Source organism: Canis lupus, chromosome 28 (genome assembly GCF_011100685.1).
Source record: "Canis lupus familiaris isolate Mischka breed German Shepherd chromosome 28, alternate assembly UU_Cfam_GSD_1.0, whole genome shotgun sequence".
NCBI classification, from domain to species: Eukaryota; Metazoa; Chordata; class Mammalia; order Carnivora; family Canidae; genus Canis; species Canis lupus.
In genome coordinates this window covers 557,868-582,038 of record NC_049249.1, presented here as the reverse complement: position 1 = coordinate 582,038, position 24,171 = coordinate 557,868, and the positions used below count along the sequence as shown (strand labels likewise).

General features: G+C 56.2%; 1 protein-coding gene across 4 annotated transcripts in view; it reads left to right on the top strand.

Annotated features, from left to right (window-relative positions):
- The window catches only part of ARHGAP22 (Rho GTPase activating protein 22), a 135,698-nt gene extending 115,124 nt beyond the window's left edge, over nt 1-20,574 (top strand). For all 4 annotated transcript variants that reach the window (XM_038578023.1, XM_038578022.1, XM_038578021.1 and 1 more), the window contains 6 exons: nt 9,595-9,802; nt 12,153-12,285; nt 13,158-13,231; nt 13,862-13,983; nt 15,391-16,276; nt 20,043-20,574. In XM_038578023.1, coding sequence (XP_038433951.1) covers nt 9,595-9,802; nt 12,153-12,285; nt 13,158-13,231; nt 13,862-13,983; nt 15,391-16,276; nt 20,043-20,271 — 1,652 coding nt within the window. In that variant the 3' untranslated portion in view covers nt 20,272-20,574. The remainder of the gene's footprint in view (nt 1-9,594; nt 9,803-12,152; nt 12,286-13,157; nt 13,232-13,861; nt 13,984-15,390; nt 16,277-20,042) is intronic.
- The last annotated feature ends 3,597 nt before the right edge of the window (nt 20,575-24,171 follow it).

Sequence of the window (24,171 nt, the reverse complement as noted above, 5' to 3'; positions counted from 1 at the left end):
GGACTCTAGCCACTTGGCTGCCTCTTACCCACCTTGCTGGACTGGAAGTCCTCCTTCCCTCCTGCCTCCGTCCCTCCTGGCAGCTGTGCTGGGAAGTGCCCCATCAACTTGGCCTTCTTGGTTTCCCCTTGGGCTATGTAGAGCTCCAATCACAGGCCAGGAAAGAGTTTACTGTGGCCACTTTTAAGATGAAGCCAGTGGAGAGTTAGCGCCAGTGAGCCGAGCCATTGGGGCGGGGGGGGGGGGGGGGGGGGGGGGGGGGGGGGGGGAGGGGAGGGGGGAGACGGAGAAGTTTCCAGAGGCATTGCCATTCGCCAGAGCAGCTAACATTCATTCAGCATATTCCTGTGTCAGGCTCTGCAACAGCCCCAGGGAACTGTCCTAACTCCCCTAAGGACACTTAGCAGCAGGGAGGCTCAAATGCTCCATCAGGTCACAGAGAAGTCAGCAGGAAGCTGGGTTCTAACCCAGGTGTGCTGGCTCTCAGAGCCCCACTGCTAGATGCCTGCTCTAGAGAGAGGGAGGCCATGGGGCCTCCGGGTGTCCTCTGCCCAGGTTCCTCGGGCTTTCGGCCGCTTCCAGGGAGCCCTGTCCTCCGTATCAGGCTGAGGAAAGAGGGAGGGGCCTCATGCTTGCTAAGTGCTACTCTTGCCAGGGGTTAGTTGTAGCAAAATTACATTATAGAGGGAGGCAGAGAGACCCAGACAGGTTTAGCAGTTTGCCCTATGGCACACAGCCGAGGTGGGAGCAGGGGGCAGCCGCCCTCAGGGTGGGCCTATCTGCAGATTCTCTCTTGCTGGGTAAGCATCAAAGCAGCACAACCTCTGGATCTGACTAGTTGTCTTGATGAGAGGGGTGGAGGTCGGGGGAGGCAGGCCATCCAGACTGAGGAGAGAGGCTGTCCCTGTGGCCTTGGACCCCAGGCCATAGGACACACAGCACAGAAATGGGGGCCACCCCAGCCGGGGTCACCAGTCACCAGGAACTGATTTGAGAGGACAGACCACCCCCAGCTTCTCAGCTTCTTGGCCCTGGCCCAAGAGGACAATTTGATGACCGTCTCTGAATACCCACCCCTACCAGGTCCCACCACTAAAAGTAGCCCCCAATGTGGGATGGGCACCATCCCCTCCAGGGCATAATCTAGACCTCATTATCAGTGCCCATTTGAGTCCAGAACCTTCTAAATGGAGGGCACCTGTGGACTTCCATCCATCTGGGGAATGGTGGTTGGGGGATTCCCTAGAGACTGGCAGGCCTAATGTGATGACCACACAGGTGGGAGAACAGAAGCTCAGGAGGAGAAAGCAGGTCAGCACCAGAGCCCACAGGTCCAGGGGGAGGGCCCACCTACCCCAGAGTAGCTGCTTCAACTTGAGGCCTTGGGCCCTTCTCTTTAAGGTGGGCAGTGCTACTCAGACACAGGGGTCCCGGGGCCACGGGAGCTCCAGGTTTTTCTGGCAGGTTTAGGCCGGGGCATTCCTTGGCTTGTGGCCCTCATCATGAAATGCCCTTCCTCCCTTCTCAGGTAGGTGAGCTCTGGGAAGGAAGCACACTGAGCCCCTCCCCTCAACCCAGCCCTCCACCCCCACACTGTATCAGGGCCAGGATCTAGGAGCCTCAGTGGCCTCCAGCACAGAATTTAAGGGTGCGCCAGCAAACAGTCAAGATAAACATTTTATTGAAATTTTCTTTAAATGAAAATTAATGCAAAAAGTCCATTATGTTAGTTTCTTATCGTTGCTCAACAGATTGCCACAAACTGAGTGGCTCAAAACAATACAAATATATCCTCTCCCAGTTCTGTAGGACAGAAGTCAGAACTGAGTCTTATAGAGCTAAAATAAAGGTGTTGGCAGGGCCTGTTCCTTCCGAGGGCTCTCGCCTCTCTGTACCTTCTAGATGCTGCCTTCCTTCCTTGGTTGTGGCCTCATCACTCCAGGTCGCTGCTTCCCTCTTTACATCATTACTGCTTCTGTAGTCATACTTCTCTCTTCTTCCCTTTTATGCAACCAACCTGGATGATCCAGTATCATCTCTCCATCCGTAATTTAGTCATGTCTACCATGTCCCTTTGTTGGGTAAGGTAACACACTCACAGGTCCCAGAGATTAGGATGTGGACATTTGGGGAGGGGTCATTATGTAGCCTACCACACCCATGATAAATATCGAAATTGTAAATAAAGACAGGATCTGTGGGATTAGGGTTAGGTGCTCACAGAGTTTGCAAGAGCAGGGCTAGAGCCTGTCATTACTTAAAATTTTGATTAACTCATTCGTCATGGTTTTTTTTTTTTTGCATTTAATTTATCTGTGTTAAAATATTGCAATAAAATATCTTATTGAAACTTTTGACACCTGTGGTGAGTGCCTCATATTGCCGCATCCTAGCCCCAGCCCTGCTCAGTAGAGTAAAAAGAGTGGCCCTGCCCTGCACACTCAGCTTTTGGAGGAGCCCCCACCCCTTCCAACCCCAGGGCTCTCCTAAGCCCCTCCCTTACAGGTTTTGGCCCACAGACCCTTGTGGACCTCTTTTCCTCCTGTCTGGTGTTGCAAAGCCCCCAGCTGGGCTTTGCTTTCCACCCACCCTCCTGGTATATCCCTGCCGCTGGCTATCCATTCTGCTCTTCAAACTTTGGAAGTATGGGATTGGGGGCTCATTTCCTGGGACAGCATCCTGCCCTTGTAGAAATGTATCCCTGCAGATAGGTAATTTAGGTTTAGATGGAAAGTCTGTTACTTACTGTGTGGCCTTAGGACAACTACATAACCCCTCTAAGCTTTAGCAGCCGCGTCTGTAAAATGGGGACATGGATACTTAGCCGTCAGGGCTGCGCTAGACACCTGACTTTAAGTCCCAGGCACCCGCTTTGGAGCCAGGAGCCCCCGCTTTAGGTCCGTGGTCGGCTGTCCCCCAGCTGCGTGACCCAGGCGAGTTACCTGACGTTCCTGGGCCAACACCCGCCTCCCAGCCCGCGGGGCCACGGAACAGGAGCTCCTCGGGGAGTCGCGGGCAGCTGCGGGCCTTCCTCGCTGCGGCCGGGCCGGGGGGACAGGGGCTGCGGCATCTGGACGGGGCCCTTCCCGGGCCGACTTCAGGCGCGGGGTCCCGGGGCGACGTCTCGGGGACTCGCGAGCGCCGGGCCCTCCCCGCTTCCCTGCGGCCCGGCCCGGGGCGGCGGCGGGCAGGCCGCTACCTGCCACCTGCCACCTGCGCGTGCCGGGCATTCCTGCGCCGCCGCCGCACCCGCGCGGGCCGGTGCCGGTGCCGATGCCGATGCCGATGCGATGCCGGCCTCGCCGACCTCCTCCCGCTTGCTGCGCCCGCCCGCCGCCGCCCTGCGCCCCGCCCGCCTGATGCGCGCCCCGCCGGCCCCCAGGTAGGGCCGCGACAGGGTGGGGAAGCGGCGGGCCGCCGGGGCGCGGGGGGCGCAGGGGCGCGGGGCCGCGGGGCGGGGCGCGGGGGGCGGAGGACAGGAGATAGGAGACGCGGCGGCATAGGATCTCGTGCCCCGGGTGCCAGCGCGAGCGGAGCGGGGACCCGCCGGGGGACGAGCTGGGGGGAGCCCCAGGGTCCCGACCCCAAGCACAGGCGCAGTGCTCGTCCCACGTCTGCACACGCCCCCGCCGCCGTGGGCCTCGGGAAGGGGAAGGCCCCGGTGCCCCGCCCGGGCTGGCCACCACCAGGAGGAGAGGGATCCCGCGGACGGGGCCGGCTCGCCCTCGGCAAGACCCTGCGGAGATGGCTGTCCCGGGCGGATGTCAGCCGGGGCTGGTTTCTGTCCCCAGGGCACCTGTGAGGCTGTGGAGTCTCTGGAGCAGGGCCAGGCAGGTGGAGGCTCACCGAGCGGGAAGGGTGGAAGGCCCGAGCAGGGACGACTTCCCAAAGGCCTAACCTCTGGAGGGAGACTAAGAATGTTGCTGTAAGCTGTGTCTTTCCCCCGAGTGTGGCCTAGTCCCCTGCCTGTCCCGCCATCCCCCAACAAGAGGGCCCGGTAGAGCCGAGCAGGCCTGACCCCACTGAGGAATGAGCTCCTCGAGGGAGTCCCACCTGCCCCCTTTCCTCCTGGGGCCTCAGGAGCTGGCAGTGCCATGGCCTTGGGCCGCCTTCCTGGGTCAGGAGAAGGCCACGTGGACCCAGCACCTGCTTCACTGTGCCTGTCGGGGGTAGGCCCTCCTGGGGCTGCTCACAGCTCATGGAACTGCAGAGAAGAGCTCAGAACCCAAGGTCATCAGGGACAGGGGCTGAGCCCGCTGAGCACCTGGCCTGCGGCCCGCGGCTTCCTGCTCCTGCTCCTGCTCCTGCTCCCGCCTGTGATTCCGGGGGAGGAGCGTGGGAGCCGATGTTTGCCAGGGAGAGCTGGCGGCGGAGGCCTGGCCCAGCTCTGAGTCCACCGGCAGGTTCATCCAGAGGAAGCGCAGCCTCTGCCAGTTTCCTCTCCGCGGCAGAGCCCTCGGTACCTGGGGAACAGCGTGGGCCGGGACCTTGAGGAACCTGCACACCGGCTGGGCTTCCAGGGATCTGACAAACCTACTGGAACTGGTTCTTGGCCAGGCTCCCCATCGAGGTGTGCCAGGAGGGCCGAGGGAGGTCAGCGCAGCTCTTCGCAGCCCTGGCTCTGCCAGAGGATCCTGGCTGAGGGAGGCCAGGCTCTGTAGCCTGAGTGCAGGCTGCCTCCAGCAGGAGGACCACAGGGGAGGACGCCCAGGAGGCAGAGCTGCAGTGAGCTCTCCCAGGCCCTCCCCAAAGCATCTGGCCCCAGAGTCTCCTGCAAGGCTTGGCACAGCCCTGCCCTACAGCCCTGCCAGGGATGTGGTGGTGCCTTGGGCAGGGCCTCAGGGCAGCCTCCTAAAAACAGCACGGTCACCCCGGTTTATAGGTGGAGAAACTGAGGCCCCCTCCTTTCCTCGGTAGCTTAGCTGGAACGTACACCCAGACCAGTGCACATTTAGACTCAAATCTTTGTCTTTGTGACCTTCAGTTGTGACCGTCACCTGCTGCCTGGGTCTCCACCCCCACCCCTAGGCCAGCCCTGTCACTGGGCTCAGCACTTGGAGTGCCCTGGGGCAGTGTTGCCATTTCCCAAGCCCCCGAGCAGCATAGAAGGTCAGTGCTCAGCACAGCTGAGGATCCTTGCCTCTTCAGCAGGCTCCCTCACACCCACTCTCCAGCCCCTGCAGTTCCCCATCAGACCCCACCCACATCTGCCCTGGGGCCTCTGCTCACCCACCCTACTCCCACGTGCCTGCTTGGCTGCCTCCCACTAATTCTTGCACCCCAGTCTCAACGTCACCTCCTCCCCCAAATCACCTGTATTTGGAAGCGCCTGGGGTTGTGGACTTCCCGATTCCTGGCTCACAGCCCTGTCTGGGAGGGAGGGTGAGCAGCGATGAGGGTTACCAGGGAGGCCATGGTTGTGCCGGGGTTGGGAGGGGGCTCCTAGAGATGGCGGTGCTGCCAGAGCAGCAGTGGGCCAGCCCTGCAGCAGCCGCCCTCTGTCTGGCCAGCCTGCTTGCCCCATTGCATTTTCCACTACCTAGAACAGGGTAAGGCCTGAGTGCGAGGGTGAGGAAGGGTAGATGGACAGGTAGACAGACAGAGGATGGCAGGTGTCCTGGGGACAGGAGACGGGCAAGCAGAAAGGGCTGCACGGGGTTACCCCAGCTTTGTGGGTCTCTGGAGGAGTTGTAGAATTCTCCTCAGTGTCTCTCTTCCCTGACGGGCCTTCAGTCCCCTGTAAGCCCAGGGCTGGGGAGCACTAACTCTGGATCCTTCACCGTCCTCCCCTCGGTGATCCCCATCCTGCACTAGCTCAGGAAGGACAGGGAGGGGCTCCTGGTGAGGACTGCAGGAGGGCCATCAGAGAGGCCATCAGAGCTGCTCCCAAGGGCTGGTAGGACATTTGCCCAGACTGGAGAGGAAGGAGCTTCCAGGCCGAGGTCTATGCACGGGCCAGAGGCAGGAAGGCAGACGTGTGGCTTAGGGGGCTCAAGTAGTATGTAACGTTGACCAAAGAGGGAGGCGGGCCAGAGGGAGGTGGGCACCCAGGGTGCCGTGCCAGTCGAGCCCCCTCCCCTTTGGGGGACCCTCGGCCCACGTGTGGCTCCCCTCAACATGTCATCTTCCCGCTCACTGAAGGGCCTGGCACTGCCTCAGGTGGTGACGAGATGGTTTCCCGCTCCTACCTTCCGCGATCACCGCCCTGCTCCCTACCTCCCATGCCCACAGGACCCCGGGGCCGTCTGTGCCGTTCAGGTCAAAGCAGAGGGGTGAGGGCCTCCCCCAAGGCAGGCTTGGGCTGGGCGTGAGGTGGCAGGGCCTGGCGAGGACTCGGACCGTGGGGTGTGCTGTCCCGGCCACGGATGGCGGGACGCCGCCCCGTTGCTGTTCAGGGATACCTCCCGGCCTCCGGCCCTGTGGAGTTTTTCAAGAGAAGCTGGAAATCAATTTTTGTATGAAACCTCCTGATTTTAAATAACTCACATTACAGTGGTTTGCACACCAGCTAAACAAGAGCAGTTGAGCGCTGGTGATGGAGCCCTGGGTGAGGGGAGGGGGAACAGGGGTGCTGTGTCCCCAGGGCCAGCACAGGCCGCTCTCAGGCTCGGCAGAGAGGCCAGGACGCTGTTGACTGGCCCGCAGGCCACACCCCTGCGGGCAGGGGCCCCGGGCTCTCCCCCCAGGCCCGGGAGGCAGACAGCTTTGCCTTTCATGTCGCATTATAGTCTCTGCTTAGTGCTGACCATGTCTGTGGGAACTGCCAGTGAAGACTGGAGAAACTTGGGGAACAGGACTGGTGGGTGGATAGTATCCAGGTATCCGGGCATCAGTGTGGGTAAAGAGCAGCACTGTGGCCTAGAACATTCTCTAGGCCTGGAACCAGGCTGCTTGGGTTTGAACCTTGACCCTGCCATGTGCTGAGTGAATTTGGGCATGCTCTTCAACTTGTTTGCCTCTCAGTTTGTCCATCTGAAAAATGGGGATGATGCTGATAGTGACGTGAAAGTAATAGTCCCTAGGTTACAAGCTGCATGAGAATTATATGCACTGGTGTCTTTGAAGTGCTGAGAGCAGGACCTGGCACCTTGAGTGCCATGTGTTAGCTGTTTTAGCGCCCTCTCCTCACGCATATGCATGCACAGACGTGCACACACAAGTCCACTTGCATGTACACACTTCTCCCTAACGTATTGATGGTATCACTGGATGCATTCTACATGGGCATGTTTTCTAGAAGGGAGAAGTCTCACCACCCCCAGACTCTGTAGGCTTTGTACTTGGGTCGAGCAGGGGGAGAACGAACATTTACTGAGTCCTGCTCTATGCCAGGCACTGTATTAGGAACTGATGTATCTTATTTTAAACTAGCCAGTGTGGGGGGAGCTAAGTAGGTGCCCAGAGTCCTTCCACTGCTCAGTGGTAAGGGAGAGACTGAATGCTCACCTGACTGGCTCACCATCCACATCTCCGGCAGCCACATGCCTGGACAGAATGGAGCTCTGGCATCATGCCCCTGGCACACCCCAGAAGCCACCCTGTGGGGGAAGTCTCTGCGTCATGTGTGCAAGTGGAAGATGTTAGGTATTTGAAAATCCTCATAGAGCTTAGGGCTGGGAGAAGTGTGTTTCTCCTGTTACCATCACTGTGAGAGCGAGAGCTTTATGGTCCTCAGCTACTTCCGCTCTTGGCCTAGGCCGCAAGGAGCCTCTTAGCTGGTTGTATATTTAGTTGTCATAGATCTTCTCAGTCCAGAGTTCCTCTACTTCTTTCTCTCTCCTTTTATCCCTCATTTGCCTCTTGTCCTGTATTAAATGCTCTGGATCTCCTGCTTCCTGTGTTTGTTTGTTTGTTTGTTTGTTTGTTTTACAAACATTATTGAAATGTAGCATATAAGAAAGTATATAAATCACAAGGGTAGTTTAATGATTTTTTTCAAAGTGAATACAGCTGGGTAAGGAGTACCCAGGTCCAGAATCAGAGCACTACCAGCACTCCCGAAGCCCCCTCCGACCCCTTCCAGTCACTGACCCACCAGGGTAACCACATCCTGCTCTGGTGTTGCATGTTACATAGATGGAGTCATGCAGTGTGAACTCTAGGTCTGGCTTCTGCTTGCAGTTATTTTTTAATTTTTAAAAATTCTTGGTGAAATAGAGTTAATATTTACCATCTTAACCATTTTTAAGTGTACATACATCTCAGTGGCATTAAGTACATTTACAATGTGCAGTCATCACCACCTTCCAGCTCCAGAACTCCTTCATCTTGTAAAACTGAAACTCTACCCCATTAGATAGCAGCTCTCCATTCCTGCCCCCATCCTCCAGTCCCTGGCAACCACCATTCTCCTTTCCGTCTTTATGAATTCTTATTGTAAGTACTTCACAGAAGCGAAATCATACGGTATTTGTCTTTTTGTGGCTGGCTTATTTCACTTTGACATAATGTTTTTGAGATTCATCCACATTGGAGCATGTGTCAGAGTTTCCTTTTTATTTTAATTCTGAATAGTATTCCATTGTATGTATGTACCACGTTTTGTTTATCCGTTTATCTTTTGATAGACACTTGGGTTGTTTCTACCTTTGGCTTTGGTTTGGTTTGGTTTTGTTTAAGCAAGTTCTATACCCAGCCTGGGGCTTGAACTCTTGGCTGTGAGATCAAGAGTCATAGGCTCTACTGACTGAGCCCGCCAAGTGCTCCTACCTTTTGAATATGGCGAATAATGTTCTATGAACATGGATGTAGAAATGTCTGTTCAAGTCTTTGCTTTTGGTTCCTTTGCTTATTTACCTGGATGTGGAATTGCTGGATCATACAGTAATCCTGTTTTACATTTTTGAGGACACTGCCCTGTTTTCCCTAGTGACTGCACCATTTTCATTCCTTTCAACAGTGCACAAGGGCTCCAATCTCTCCACATCCTCACCAATACTTGCTGCTTTCTGATTTGATAGTAGTCATCCTCCCGGGGTGCAAGGTGGTACCTCACTGTGGCTTCACTTGCATTTGCCTAACGATCGGTGATGCTGAGCCACGAGTAAGTTTTCACATCAGTGAGTCATCTGTCTTGTGCGAGCTGCTTGCCATCTGTTCTTATGGTTGTCTGGTTCTGCACAGTATGAGTAGACCATGACATGCCCACTCATTTTACTGCTGATGGGCATCAGGTGGTTTCCCATTTGGACGGATTGCAAAGAATGCCGCTAAGAACATTCTAGGGCACATCTTTTGGGGGACATAGTTCTGGGATCTTAAATGTAAGTCACTCCTGTTTGGAGGTGAGTGTTGTACAGATAAATGAATCAATAAAATGCATAATTCGTGTTCCCTGAGGGCCCTCTGAAAGTTCTTCAGGCTTAGACATATTCCACAGCACAGGATAGGCCCCCTGCCCACTGTCCCCTCCTGCTTGTGGCCCAGGGTCCAGCTGCCTGGTATAGACCCCTCCCTCCAGATCCTCATCTGCTCCCTCAGAAGAGAGACACTTTTGGCCCTGACAGCACCTCCGGCCCCCCATTGTCCAAAGCACCCTTCCCCCACCACTGAGCTGGACAGCTGAGAGTGTGACCAGTTCCTCTCTGTGCCCAGGGATCTTTGGGCAGCGCCTAGAGGACACAGTCCACCATGAGCGGAAGTATGGCCCCCGTCTGGCCCCCCTGCTGGTGGAACAGTGTGTGGACTTCATCCGGGAGCATGGGCTCACCGAGGAGGGGCTCTTCCGCATGCCAGGCCAAGCCAACCTGGTGAGGGACCTGCAGGATTCCTTCGACTGTGGGGAGAAACCACTGTTTGACAGGTGAGCTCCTGAGGGAAAGCAGTAGAGATGGGATCACCGGTCCATTTCCTGCTGTAGGGGCTCCTCCCAGGACACAAGCACCAGGGGGCAGTAAGTTGGCCTCCAGGAAGCCTGGCAGCAAGGTGGTGGTGGCATGGCTCCCACAGTAGCACCCCCCAGCACCCAACTGTTCCCATGGGCAGAGCATTGGGCACAGAATCAGTGCAGAAGCCCTGGGCCTCCTCTCAGGGATGGATCCTGCCATGGATGAGGCACACTCATGACTATGCAGGCTGTTTCCACAGTGGATGCCTGTAAACCCAACCCAGGCAGGGGAAAAGAAGGGCCTCTGCTGGTTCCATTTGGGACTCTAGACCTTCTGCAGGGCCCCTCTCTCAGCTTCCCACCCTTCAGGCCCCTTCAGTGGCAAGATGGAGCAGCCCCACATTCTCTCAGATACCAGGGGTGGGGAGCCGGTACCTGTCCTATCCCATCACTGGGACTTCCCCATCGAGGGCTGCACTGTGTGGGTAGAGTCAACTTAACTTAGGAGCCCAGGGAGGGCTATGACCAGGGAGGTGGCTCCCTGGGGCCTCTTCTCCCAGACAGGACCCCACCCGTCACAGAGTAGTTTTCATAGAAAGTTCTTCCTGCATCAAGCCAGCCTTGGCCTCTGTTGGAGCATCTCAGCTCTGCCTTCACAGTCACAGATAAGCCCATGGGTTCCTGCTGGCAGCCCTGGCCTTCCCAGCCCTTGTCTTGGGGCAGAACACCCTCAGTCCCTCCAGCCTCTACCAGGACCCATCACTGCAGTGGGCAAGTCTGTCAGTAGATGTAGAGCTTGGGACTGCCCCCATTCTGAGGGGAGGTCTGCCCTTAGGAAAGAAGAGATACCAAGGAATGGAAGTGTTATCCAACAGGTGGAGAAACTAAGGCTCTCGGGTTAGCTCCCTCTGTCTGAGTCCTGCCCACAGAAAGGGCAGAAGCTGATTGGGACCCCTGAGCTGTCCTCCCTGCCTGTGCACCCAGCCCCCTTCCACCACATGCTGTGAGCCTGGTCCTGGGGGAGTGAGCGGGACAGGTGACAGCACCTGCCTTAGTGGGGCTCTCAGTCTGGTGGGCATCCACAGAGCTGTGGGCTGCAGAACATTCTCCTTGGGTGCTGGGATAGGGTGCCTGGATTCAGGGCAGGTGTGTGTAGCGGGAGAGGATGGTGAGGAGGGCGTGGTTCAAGGAGTACCAAGAAAAAGCCTTAAGCCACTGTTTAAAAGGAAAGCTCTGCAGTGAGTAGGGAAAGAAGGAGAGGATGAGGAAGTGTGTTTCTAGGCAGGGAGGAAAGAAGGGGAGACAGAATGCTGGGCCAGACTCCCTAGACCAGGGTAGGGCAGAGGATCTGGCTACAGGAACCTGGGGGGCAGAAGGCTGTGGACTGGGGCTGCGGACCCCGGCTGTGGGCCAGGCCTCCCAGGCCCAGGAGTACTGAAAGCTGAGGGCATAGAGGAGGAGCCAGGGTGGGGCTCCAGCTTGAGAAGCCAGAAGGGACCCTAGGGCTTAACTCAGCAAGACCGGCTGTGGACAGCCAAGGCCAGGTGGCACCTTAAGGGCACAGCCGCATTCTCTTGGCCCCAGCCTCATCTTTCCTGAGTTCCTGCCATGAGGAAGATGCAGGCTCAGGGTTTAAATCCAGGGCCCTAGAAAAACATGAAATACCTAGTGCCCAGGTCCATCCAGGAAGGCAAGCTTAGAGGAGGTGCCAAGACCCCAGTTCAGAACCTGAACCCAGAGGCCAATAGGCCCAGGGCTGCTGCTCTTCACTGGGGGAAAGCCAGCTTGGGCAAATCCAAGCTGGGGAGCAGAAAACTGGGGCCTCCGAGTAGACACACAGAGCACTGGGGCGCTGGAAATAGGGTGATGAACATAGACGCCCAGGGTCTATAATGTGCCTAAGAGCCCAGAGGCTGAGAGGGAGGGCCCGACCTCTGAGCTGCCTGGGCCCTAGTGGCCAGGGCTCAGGGACGCCTGCTCTTTCCAGGAGTTCAGCAGGCTAGCATGCCAGGTGCCTTTGCCATGGCCCCTCCCCTTACACTGTGGGCCAGCCTGGGGGTGGGGAGAGAGCAAGCTCAGGCTTCCCATCACCCAGTGCCTGCTTAGAGCGGAGCAGCTCTCATGTTGCCCTGCAGAGGACCCCAGAGGGACCACCAGGCCAGCAGAAAGGGGCCCTTCACTCCTGCCGGTTTCCTGGCTCACTGTACACACACAAACACACACGGACAGGAGAGCAGAGGCTGCCCCTGGGGGAGTGGCACAAGGTGCTGGCCACCCCTGGGGTTCCCTGGTGTCCCAGGCCTCATGCATGTCCCCCTGCCCACAGCACAACAGACGTGCACACGGTGGCCTCTCTGTTGAAGCTCTACCTGCGGGAGCTCCCTGAGCCCGTGGTCCCCTTCGCCAGGTATGAAGACTTCCTTAGCTGTGCCCAGCTGCTCACCAAGGACGAGGGGGAGGTCAGTAGCTCCTGGGGCCCATTCTGGGAAGCGGGTCTGCTGGGAGGCGGGTGTATGGAGCAGGGCACAAACTGACTTTCCTGGCCCATAGATCCTGGCCCACAGCCTGCTCTGTAAGATGGGAGGTCATGAACCTCCTGCTCTGTGAAGGGGGGCCTGGAACATCCTGCTGTCTGCATGTTGTGGGCGGGGGGCAGCTCTGAATGGAGGGGGCTGAGAGCATCCCCTGTCTGCATACGGTCCTCTCTGTGTGCAGACCTCAGTCTCTGGGAAGGACAGGCCGAGTTCCCGTCATGGTTCTGGGTGCCTGGGGCCCAGGTCTGGACCCCCACACAGTAGGGACTCCTCCTACTACCCACCTCAACCTTAGGCTACCCAGGCCAGCCATTGGGTTCAGAAACCACCAGACCCTTCATCTATTTATATCCTGTCTCCTCCCAAAAGAATTTGAGACTACTTCCAGGACAGAGGGCTCCCAGCCTACCATCACCCTCTCCTGCAGGTGCCTTTGGCTGGGCAGGGACTATATGCTGAACTTCTGGCCCTGTGGGAGATGAGGGGTCTTTACCTGGCAAATATTTGTGTCTCCATAAATGTGCTGAGCCCTGGCCCTGCCATTCCTCTTTAGCCCTGCAGAGGCATACCCTTCACATCAGTTCTCCAGAGTAAATCGGCTCCCACAAGATGTCACAAGCCTAGCCTCGCTGCTCCTCTGAGGGAGATGGAGGTGGTGGCACCTTCTGGTCCCCTGAGGCTTGGCTACAGGTCTGGACTCTGATTCCTGCCCCTGCTCCCAGCCCTCCCTCCAGCAAAAGGGCCTTGGAGTCTCCTTGCTGGCCTTTGAAATGCTCTTTTTCTCTTTCAATCCCAAGGGGACTCTGGAGTTGGCTAAACAAGTGAGCAGCCTTCCCCTGGCCAACTACAACCTGCTCAGATATATCTGCAAGTAAGTGAGTAGGGGCAGAGAGCTTCCCTTCCTGCACTTTGGCTCAGTTCCCTTTACAGAGGGGCCCCGGTCATTCTCACACCCCACACCCACCCTCCCCAGGTGTTGCTGGAGCCAGTGAGGGGCATAAAGAACACAGCCCCTATGCCCATGGAGCTGACACTCCCCATGGGAGCAGGTGGTGTTCGATAGTTTCCGGCGCATCATTTCTGAAGAGGAGAGATGCACCCTCTGTCCCTGGAGTCCTCTCTGGGTGCCTGTCCCTGTCCCCTCCCTTCAGGGGTCAGCCTCCTGAGCACAACGGCCTAGGCCCAGGTGCTGGGAGCGGGCATGCGTGTGGCCCTCATCTAGCGCCATGCCTGAGGGCTCTGGGCCTTCTGGGGCATCTGCCCCCACTGCAGGCAGGAGAGTCCTGTGTCCTCCCTTGTCCCATTGGCCTCTGCTCTGGATGGCCGCCTCCTGCCCCACAGAGGGGGAAGCTCTGCCCTCTTCTGAGTTTGGCAGGGCAGCTGGCTATGCCCGGCAGCTTGCGGATACCCTTGGATGTGGCTGCGCATGGGCCCGGCAACTCCCAGCGGATCTGGCATCAGCGTTTGCTTCTCTGCCAGCTGCTTCTTCCTTACTGTACAGGTTTCTGGATGAAGTTCAGTCCCACTCAAATGTCAACAAGATGAGCGTCCAGAACCTGGCAACTGTTTTTGGACCTAATATACTTCGGCCACAGATAGAAGACCCAGTAACCATCATGGAAGGTAACGGTGGAGGTGTGCACGGCGGTACCGGGTGCTGCCTGGGTCTGGCCTCCCCTCAGTCCCAGGCGTGTCCTCAGAAGCATCACCCTACATCAGTCCAGCCCAGGGCCCAGCCGGTAGGAAGGGGCTGTGTCCCGGGGACCTGGCAGGAGCCTCTAGACCTCCTCACCACCCCCTCCCCAACCCCATGGGGTCCAGCTATAAAAGCAGAAGGAACTTTGGCCTGTGGATGGGGTCCTTGGGAGCAATTAGAATGGCAGGAGAGGCTGGGGTGGGGGAAAGAGGTCAGCTCCCTTGTCCTTAAATAAACAATGATGTTTTTGTTTCCCTTAAGTAAATGTTATTTAGTTGTCGCTGGCTCCCAGATGTCAGAGCCATTCCCTGGGGGGAGATAATAATAATAGTGATAAAAAATAGCAATAGCAGCTGCTTGGCATTCTTGGGGTGGCACGCTTGCTCAGATCTCCCTGGGACTGTTGAGCCCACTCTCTCACATTGAGCTCCCAGGTTCTGGGCCTGCCAGGCTGAACAAATGGCCAACAGCAAACACCGAGTTCCTGCTTCACCCATTTTTGTGGCCTAAGGATTCCTTATGTTTTCCAGGACCCTTATAAGGTTACCCCTAGTGGGAGGGCCCACCCGACCACCCCTCCTTCCTTATCACCTGAAAACCTTCCCAGTCTCTGGTCTTTAGTGGAGGGTAATAGGAGGGAACACGGCAAGCAGATAGGTACCATGGTTCCACTGTACTGCCCCCCTTTCATCGCGGACCCCCAAGCCCCTGTGTCAGGCACTACAGGCTGCATCTCAGGGGCTGTGGCCTGGAGAAGAGGTATTGTGTGTGTCACTGTGTGTGTGTGTGTGTGTGTGTGTGACAGAGAGAGGGAGAGAGAGAGAGGGAGAGCATGCAGGGGGAGGCAAGGGCAGGTTGTGCATGTTGGGGGCTGCATACATTCATTTGTGAGTTGTGACCGTGTGGATGTGGGATTGTGTGTGTGTGTGTAAGACATCTCTGTCCCTGTCCCAGAGCCTTGTGCCCCCCCAGAATGTGGCCAGCCAGGCACAGCCCTCATTGGCAGTACAGGGGACTGACGTGGTACAGCTGAGAAGGCTGTGGCGTCTAGGTCCTGCTGCTGGCCCGCCCTGCAGCCTCGCTGGGCACAGTGCCCGCCTCTCCCCACACCTGGCCGGGCGGCACAGCGCCTCCTCTGTGTCCAAGGAAGGGGATCCGCGGGCAGGATTCTTCGGGCCGTCTGGGTCTGGAGGACGTGGTGGCCGTCCTTTCCTCTGGAGAGGCAGACGGCGAGCTCCTGCTCCTCTCTTGAGGGGCACCCCAGGCTGGGTGTGGTCTAGAGAGCCCGGACTTAAGGCGGCCGCAGCCAGGCCTTCTCACTGTCCTCCTGGCAGGCACTTCTCTGGTCCAGCACCTGATGACTGTCCTGATCCACAGACACGGCCAATTGTTCGCTGCGAGGGCCGAGGAAGGACTGGCCGCCCCGCGTGGGGGCCCACCGTGCGCCGTGAGCTGGGGCTCTGGGGAGGTCCCGGGGGGTGCCCCGCCGGAACCCGGCAGCCCCGGCACCCCTGGCCTGCCGTCGCACAGGACCTCATCTCTGGATGGGGCCACCGTGGCGGCGCTATCCAGGACCTCTCCTACGGGCCTGGGTGGCCGAGGCAGCCCTGTCGCCACCAGCCCTGGGAAGAGGGTGCAGACTCTGCCCAGCTGGAAGTCCTCCTCCCGGCCGTCGGGGTCCCGTCCGGGGAGCCCGAAGGGGGGCGCCTCATCCCTGGAGGGGCCCATCATCTCCGGAGGGAACCGGCTCGCGGACGGGCTGTCCTCTCTGCGCGGCCCCCGCCGGGCCTCTGCGGGAGAGCGGCTCAAGGGCTGCAGCTCTGCGCAGAGACTGTCCACCTACGACAACGTGCCCCCGCCCGGCGGCCCGGCTCCCGGCACGGCCTGGTCGGGGGCCTCCTCTGACGAGGCGGCGGCCGGGGGCTCGGTGGGCAGCTGCGCGGCCTGCGGGGCCAGCGACTCGGCCGCCCGCAGCCCCCCGCACGCCGAGGGGGCCCCCGAGCCCCGCGCCGCCGCCAGCAGCAGGGGGGACCGCCGGGCTCCCGAGCTGGGCCGTGGCCGGGACGAGGCGGGCGCCCGCGTCGGCGGCGGCGAGCCCAGCGACCCAGGCGGCCCGACCCAGGACTACGCCCGCTGCTCCGAGGCTCTCCGGGGCCTGGTCGCGGAGCTCAGGGCACAGCTGTGCCGGCAGAGGACCGAGTACGACACGAGTATCAAAAGGTAAAGGGCTGCGGCCCCGGGGCGAGTGCGAGGCTGGCGCCCCCCGGGCCGGGCAGGGCCCTCGTGGTCGTCGGCCTCCGGTCGCGCCTCCGGTTCTGAGAGAAAGCCTCCCCGAGGCGAGGCTCAGAGCAGCCGGCCCCTGGAAGCCTCTTTTCTGGGGGAAGCCCCCAGGACAGGGCTGGGAATGGAGGGGCAGGGTCCTCTGTCTGCAGCAGCTCGGGAGCCACAGGGCCGGGCGTGCACTCAGAGCTCCACAAGGCCTGCCGCCTGCCGAGGGAGCCAGCGAGTCACAGCCTCCGCCTGCGCTGCTCAGAGCACCTTTACCACAGAGACGCAGCATGGGAGTCCCCGTGTGGCCTTCAGGCAGGAGGCGGGCCCCCTGAGGTGTGCATGGACCCCAGGAAGTGCCCGCATGCACTGGTGTCCTCGCTGGCTGACCGTGGTTGGGCCTGATATGCAATGAGGGCTCCTTCCAGGATTCTAAGCCCAATTTCCCATGAGGAGGGAGCTGGCTGTGCTGAGCCCTGCCCTCCTACCTTCCCTGGCCACAGGAGGATGCCTTGTGCCACATGCTGAGCCTTGCAAGCTTGTTCACAGATGGCCCTAGTTTGATCCTTCCAGCCTCCCTGGGAGGAAGGTGTTTTCCAGCTCTGAGGCACCAGGTTCTCCAAGGTTACCAGCAGGGCCTGCACTGGCCAGTGTGCAGTGCTTCCGCCACCATCTCAGGCTTCCATCCCTGGCCCCAGCTATCTGACCTATAAATCAGGCCCCACCCACTGGCAGAAGGTGTTAGTGGGCTCTGAGGTCCTCTTTTCCCCATCAGACAGTGGAGGTAGAGGGGGGTTCCTGCTCCTAACTCTGAGCCTGATATTTCTAAGGGAGTAGGAGTGGCAGCATTTGGTCTTTTTGTTCTGCAGGAGGTCAGGTCAGGGAGGGTCATGGCAGGTGATACCTGAGCCAGGAGTTGCAGGACCAGTAGGAATGGGCTGAGCAAGGAGGAGGAAAGACACCACATGAGTAAAACTGAGGTATACAGTTAGGTGGAAACCTCACAAATGTGAGCATTGGGTTGGAATTTACCAGGCAGAGGGAACAGTGGAACATCCTGCAGATACAGAGGAAGATGATGACAGACCTGAAGATGAGCTCACAGACAAAAACTACAGAATACATGGGAAATGTTACTAGGTGAAGGCTGTCCTCACATAGCCTCAGAGGAAGTCAGAACCAACTTCTCACTTCCTTAGCTATTTGTGGACCAACTTGAGCTTCTAGTTCTTTGACCTGCTAAGAAGCTTGACTTCTCAGGGGAAAATGCAGTGTTGTTTCATGGAGGGCTCTGGATAAGACTGCCTAGGGCTAGGTCCCTGTCCACTGTGTATTGGCCGAGCATCCCAGGCAGGCTCTCTGACCCCAGTGTGTACTGGCCAAGTGTCTGCCTGGGCAGGCTCTCTGGGCTCCGGTGACCTCACCCATTTGTCATGAGGATTAAGTGCCACAGTAGATGAGAGTGTTCAGCACAGGACCTGGTGCATCCAGAGTGCTCAGGAAGCTTTTGCTGCTCACATAACCTCCTGCTTCATGGGTTGGAGATAAGCTAAAGCTCTCAGAGGCAAAGGGGTGGAAGGAACAGCCCTTGTAGCATCCTCACTAGGTCATGTTGTCATCCTGATTGGAGGGGTGGTCTAGGGAGAGAAGAGTCTGTGTGAGCGTAAGAAAGACTGGAGCCTCACCAGTGGGTCTTTGGGGAATACGGCTGCACATATGGAGTCAGTCAGCACTGGGTCTGTCTAGTGGTTTGGGAGAAACCAGCTTTCTGCCCTGCCTCCCAGGACTCAGAACCCTTCCCCTGTGCCAAATCCTGTATTCCCAAAGAGAATCCACTGAGTGTCTGTGATGTGCAGATACTGTACTAGACACAGGGGACACAAGCCAAGACCAAAACTGATCAAAACCTTTGCCCTCATTCTTAATTTGGTGGTGCTTGGGAGTTGGGGGTGGAGAGAGACTGTAAGCAAGATAGATTTTAAAAATGCATGGTGTGTTAGAAGGTTAGATAAAGGAAGAGAACACAGCAGGGTGAAGGGAAGGGGGGCATGGGGAGTGAGGGTCGGAAGGCAATGCTGGGATAGAGGGAAGGCCAGGTGCAGAAGCCCGGGGGTTGTGGCCAGGAGAGGCAGGTAGAAGAGAGTGGGGACGAGGGGAGTGTGAGAAAGGGGGTCGAGGGCACAGGGTGGGGCTCCAGGCTAGACATGTGGGTATCATGGACCTAAGGGGCAGCAGTCGAGATGGGGAGAAGAGCCAGATTATCAATGTATTTGGAAGTTTTTCCTAATTGGTCCGATGTGGGGGTGAAAGAACTGACTTAAGGGACAATATTTTGTCTTGGCGGAGTAACTGGAAGAAGATGTTCACTGAGTGGGACACCAGGGCTGCAGAAGTGGCTTGGAGAAGGATCAGGAGCTATCTGTGGACCTGTTAAGGTGCAGTGCTTATGAGGTTTCTGAGTGGAGTTGAGGGAGATGGAGGCTGTGAGGGGTTGCCAGCGTGTAAATGATGCTTTGAGTCTGGAGACTGGGTGAGGTCATACGAAGACCCACATAGAGAAGCAGACGGGTAGCCCAGGCCTGAGCTTGAGAGCACCAGGGCAGAGGAATGAGCAATGAGGGGTCTGTGGAGAGGTTCTTCTGATGGCATGTCTTGTGCTCCCCAGACGGAGGGCTGGGGTGCAGGGAGCTTTCCTGCCTTCTTCGTGCTTTGTGTTCAATGCTTGAGGGTGGAGGCCTGGGCTTCCTCCTGGACAGGCTGGGGAATGGATATTTACTCCACGTACAAGTAACAGGTGTTGTGCTGTGTGCTCCTGGTTCTTCTTCGTCCATAGTAGCGGTAGCTCTTGGGGGGAGGGTTGGCACCTGTATTTTTTCAGAAAAGACACCAGAACTCAGAGCAGCCCATGTTGCTTCATAAATAGCCAGCCTGGGGCTCACACTGCCGTATGTTGGCTCCCAGGGGCTGGGCTCAGCGTGCCCCAGAGGCCTCATAGGATGTAGTCATCTGGTCGAAAAGACGGATGGGCCAACCTTGGCACAGCATGGTGTCAACATCCGTAGCAGCATGTCTGCGGTGGCATAAGAAACACTAATGTGGCCTCCTGAGGAGGATCCAGAGAAGTATCACCGAGGGTGAGACATCTGAGCTGGGGCATGAAGGACAAGGAAGAGTGGAGGTGACAACCCTAATGGAGTCGCGGTGTCTGGCTGGGACCTGGGGGGCCATGGGAGGTGGGGCAACCAGAGGAAGGCCGGAGCACTAGGAGCCTCGCAGAAGAGCAAAGGCACGGGGACAGTTTCCTACTTCCCTCTCCATTTGGGGACCGGTCCTGTTTTCTGCCAGCCGGCAGTCCATTCCTCTGTGGACGGTTGGCTGGGTGGGAGGGTGGCAGACTTTATATTTTAGCAAGGACTCAGAGAGGTCTCCAGCCTCAAGTGCCAAAGGGCTAGATGCTCACGCTGGCATTTCTGGATCACAGGCTGAGGGGAGGTCCCCTGGGGGTGAGGCCTGTTGGCTTGAGGGTCAGTGCCAGGGTCCTGTGAGGAGCTGATGAGGCCTACAGGGCCCATCCCAGAGCCAGGTCTCAGCTTGTGCTCATCTTTCACCACCATGGGCCGCCTGACCAGCTCCTTTGGAAGGAGTGCATGCAGGTACATGTTTCCTGAAACCCAGCCAGCCAAAGGCTAAATCAGTGTCTTTCTTCTTCATTTTAAAGACTTGAAGAAGGTAGTGCCAGCCTGAGGAAACAAATGTCACGGCTAGAAGAAGAACTGGACCAAGAAAGGAAAAAGCACACAATGCTGGAAATAAAGCTGAGGAACTCAGAGCGGGCACGGGAAGATGCAGAGAAGAGGAACCAGCTGCTGCAGAAGGAAATGGAGGAGTTTTTTTCAACCTTGGGAAGCCTGACTGTTGGGGCAAAAGGTGACAAAGCCCAAAAGTGAAGATGTGGAAAGAGCTCCCTCCCACAGCAGTGCTTGCCTGCCTCAGGAGGAGCCACAAACCCCTGCAGCTTGGACCTGGGCTTCAGGGGTGCCAGGAGCTCTGGAGCCAGTGGAGAGAGGAGTCCTGACACCCCCAGGGGGACTGTTGGGAGCCCAAGCCCCATGTGGGATCTGGATGCTGCTCCGACCATGCAGGGCCTGGTAGGTGTCAGAGGGGACAATCCCGTGACCACCAAAGCACCTGGGATCAGAGTAGCCCACTGGGAACATTTTGCATTCTTTATTAAATTTGCTGTCATGGCACGATGTCTGGATGCCTGACTCCTTTATGGTCATGCAGAATGGGTGTTACCAAGTTGCTCACAGAGTCGGAAGTCCTCGGGGTGTCCCACAGTGGAATGGCCTTACGAAGCTCTGAGGAATACCCAGTGTGATCACAGTCACTGAAGCTGGATTGATGCAAATCTACGTTTTGCTCCATACTCCCTGTGCCCAGGGCAGGACAGTTTTCCTGTCAGTTCTTCCTTCCCCCGCTGAGCCACCTGGGCCTGTGCAGCTGGCAGCTGGTCTGGAATTCCTCACAAGCCTTCCACCATGGCCTGCTTGCTTTTGCTTCACCCCATATCTGCTCCAGGGCTAGAGCCTATGAGGCAGAGCTCAGCATGGCACTGTACAGCTCACTTCTGCACCTGGGTCTGTGCGGGGGAGCAAGGCATGTGTACAAAGGAAAAGGGAGCCATGGGGATGGGACGTGCCGGTTCTCTGTCCTCCCGGGGCCCCACGAGCTGGGCCCTGTTTCTCTCCACACTTCCCTCGGGCTAGTACTAGTCCCGCTCCCTTCCATGCCCATTTTACCTTCCTTCTCCAGCTCATCCCCAGACTTGGGTCAGCTCCATTAGGGCCAGACCCTATAAGAAAGTCTACCTGGCCACCACAGCACATGTACTGGCCTGGGCCAGAGCTCCTAGGGTTGGGATTTAGGGAGCAACAAAGGAGTGGCCTCAGAGCAGACTGGGCTGGTGTTCCTTCACTTGCTCCTGCTCATAGTGTCCTTACCTATCACCTCTTGCTACCCTGAACACTAAAGTGCCCCAATTTCTGATCACTATCTCGGGAAAAGTCCCTCAGGCCCAACCATCCATCTACCTACAGTCAAGTATACACTGTTGCACTGATGCTTTAAATGCCAGGCTATTGGTGCTTCCAAGAAGAGCTGGCTTCATACCGTGAGGTATAAGCCCACATGCCCAAGTTGGCTAGTAACTTCCATAGCGGTGAGGCAGGCTGACCACAGGCCACCTGTGGTCTTACCAACCAGGAAGCCAGATGCCTGCCAAGGGCACCCAGCAGCATCAGCCATCAAGAGTTCTCTTGGGGAACTGTGAGGAGGGAGGGGGTCAGTGGAGACCAATACCCAGATCTACTGTCAGGCAATCTACTAGCAGATGATTTGGATGACCGGCTTCCCCAGAAGGTAAAATATTGCTCTCCTCTCTATTCAAGGAGAAAGAGAAAGAAATTGAAGGGACTGATTCCTCAACAAGATAGGAGTTGGCCCCATCTCAGGGGAGAAACTGAGGCTAGGACAAGATCAGTGGGAACACCCGTGTATTCTCATGGTCCTGGGATCCCTTACCACAGTCCCGGGATTCTGCCCACATTGACTTGGAGAGGAACACTGCTAGGCTATCAAAGGAGCGGGAAGACAAAAGGGGTTTCACATGATGAAAAGGAAGGTTGCCAGGCTGCTTTCAGCCCTTCAGACTGGCAAGGCTCAGCTTCCAGCCGAGGCCAAAACCAGCTCATGAACCCTGTCTGCCACCTGCTGGTGGAAGTAGGATCTGCAAGTGCGATTCTTCTCTGAAAATCAGCCAACATCCAGTAGAAGTTCTGTCCTCCAGTTCTCACTTAACCAGCACTTTCCATTCGATTTGTAAAGCCTATGGCCTTCTGCCTGTAAAGCACACTCAGCACCAGGGCCGATGGGCTTTGGCCCAGTTCTCTGTCTCTATCCACTCAGGTTCTCCCTGAGTTAATTTCAACAACCTATTTCCAAACTGTTTCAAGTTGTACCTATTTAGTGTAATGACAGCATTTCATATTAAGCAAACCAATGAGTTACGAATGTGAAAACATAAGAAATTAATGTTTTGAAGACTCCTGATTTTTTTTGGATGCTTTAGAAAGAGAAAAGGTAAGTTGCAAAAAAAATTGTTGAATTATGGATAAATCAACCATGCAATAGTTGAAAATTAGCAAAAATCTAGCATTCTGCTCTCAGATTACTTCAGAAGTGTCTTAAAATGTGTGTTTTGCTTTTAAAACCAAAACTGGAAATTATAAGTGTCATACTCAAAAACAAAAAAAGAATTGGTTTAATAAGACTCACAAAAGTTTTTTTTTTTAAGAGTAGTTTTTAGCGTGTGTGTGAGAGAGAGACAGACAGACAGACATTCCTTATTTTAGCTGGCTGTTGAATACTGGACTAGGCATAACCACTGCATACTCCACACTGTTAAAAGGGCTTTGGAATGGAGTCCATGTATCCTTGTTCCCAGGCCTGTGGACAGTAAATGGAGTCACTAACAGTAACAACATGTTTCACTGACTCCCTTTCCTTTTGATTCAGGGCCCCAGCCCCCTGGAAAGGTCTCCCAATATCCTATGTGGTGCTGTCATAAAGGAACAATTTCTAATTTATATGACCTCACAGCTAAGTAGATATGATAGTGTTACTGCCTCTTACACCCTTGTATCCACCAAGAGCCACCACCTTTGCCAGAAATCTCTGCCCTTCCTACTAAGCCCACTGCTACCACTTCCATACTCCAAGAAGCCCTGTGACAGCTGGACTTAGGAGGTGCCAAAATTGTATTGTGGTTGGTAAGAAAGGAGAGATAAAACCACAGAAAGCTTCTTGGCATAAAACAAAGAACTTGGGCCAGTTCTGTGCAGCTGGAAGACACTGGGGAAGTTCAGCTGTGTGGGTCTCTGTTCCTTCATGTCTAAAATGAGGATAACCTCAGAGAATGGTTGCTGTGCCAGCAAGTCTAAGCACCTTACATGTGATTAGGTGACATTATTTTCTGTACTGTTAGAACCTAGTACTTTGGAAGCACAGAGAAGTTAAGGACCTGGACCACAACCATACACAAGTCGGTGAAGGAGTCAGGCTCCCATCCCAGGGAGTCTTTTTTTTTTTTTTTTAATTATTTATTTATTTATGATAGTCACACACAGAGAGAGAGAGAGAGAGAGAGAGAGAGAGGCAGAGACACAGGCAGAAGGAGAAGCAGGCTCCATGCACCGGGAGCCTGACGTGGGATTTGATCCCGGGTCTCCAGGATCGCGCCCTGGGCCAAAGGCAGGCGCTAAACCGCTGTGCCACCCAGGGATCCCCCATCCCAGGGAGTCTTAATTAAGAGCCTGTATTCTTAGTTACTCATTCAAATTGAAAAGATGCTGGCTTGAAAGTTTTAAAACATTACACCAATCTTTAATTTAAATGAGGTTTGTGCACAGGATGCAAAATGACTGCTATGAGATCTCTAAATCAGAGGGCAGAGGTCAGGGAAGGCACCCTGATAGATTTGACACCTGAACGGTTTTGTATGCTGATGTGTGTAGCTAGAGCAAAAAAGGTGTGTGTATGTGTGACAGAGAGAGAAACAGAGAAACAGAGGTGGGGGAGGATGGAGCACTAGAGAAGGTGGCAAGGATCTAGTCACAGGGGGTGGGATATGCTATTAGCCTTTATGCTTTAGGAGAGAATTTCCCTGCTGCATATTATGTCCACTGTAGAAATCCACAGGCTTTTCATTTATATGGCGATACAGGGAACAAGACCTAGGTCATGGCTTTCATAGAATTTATGATGTAAGATAGACCATAAGTTTAAAA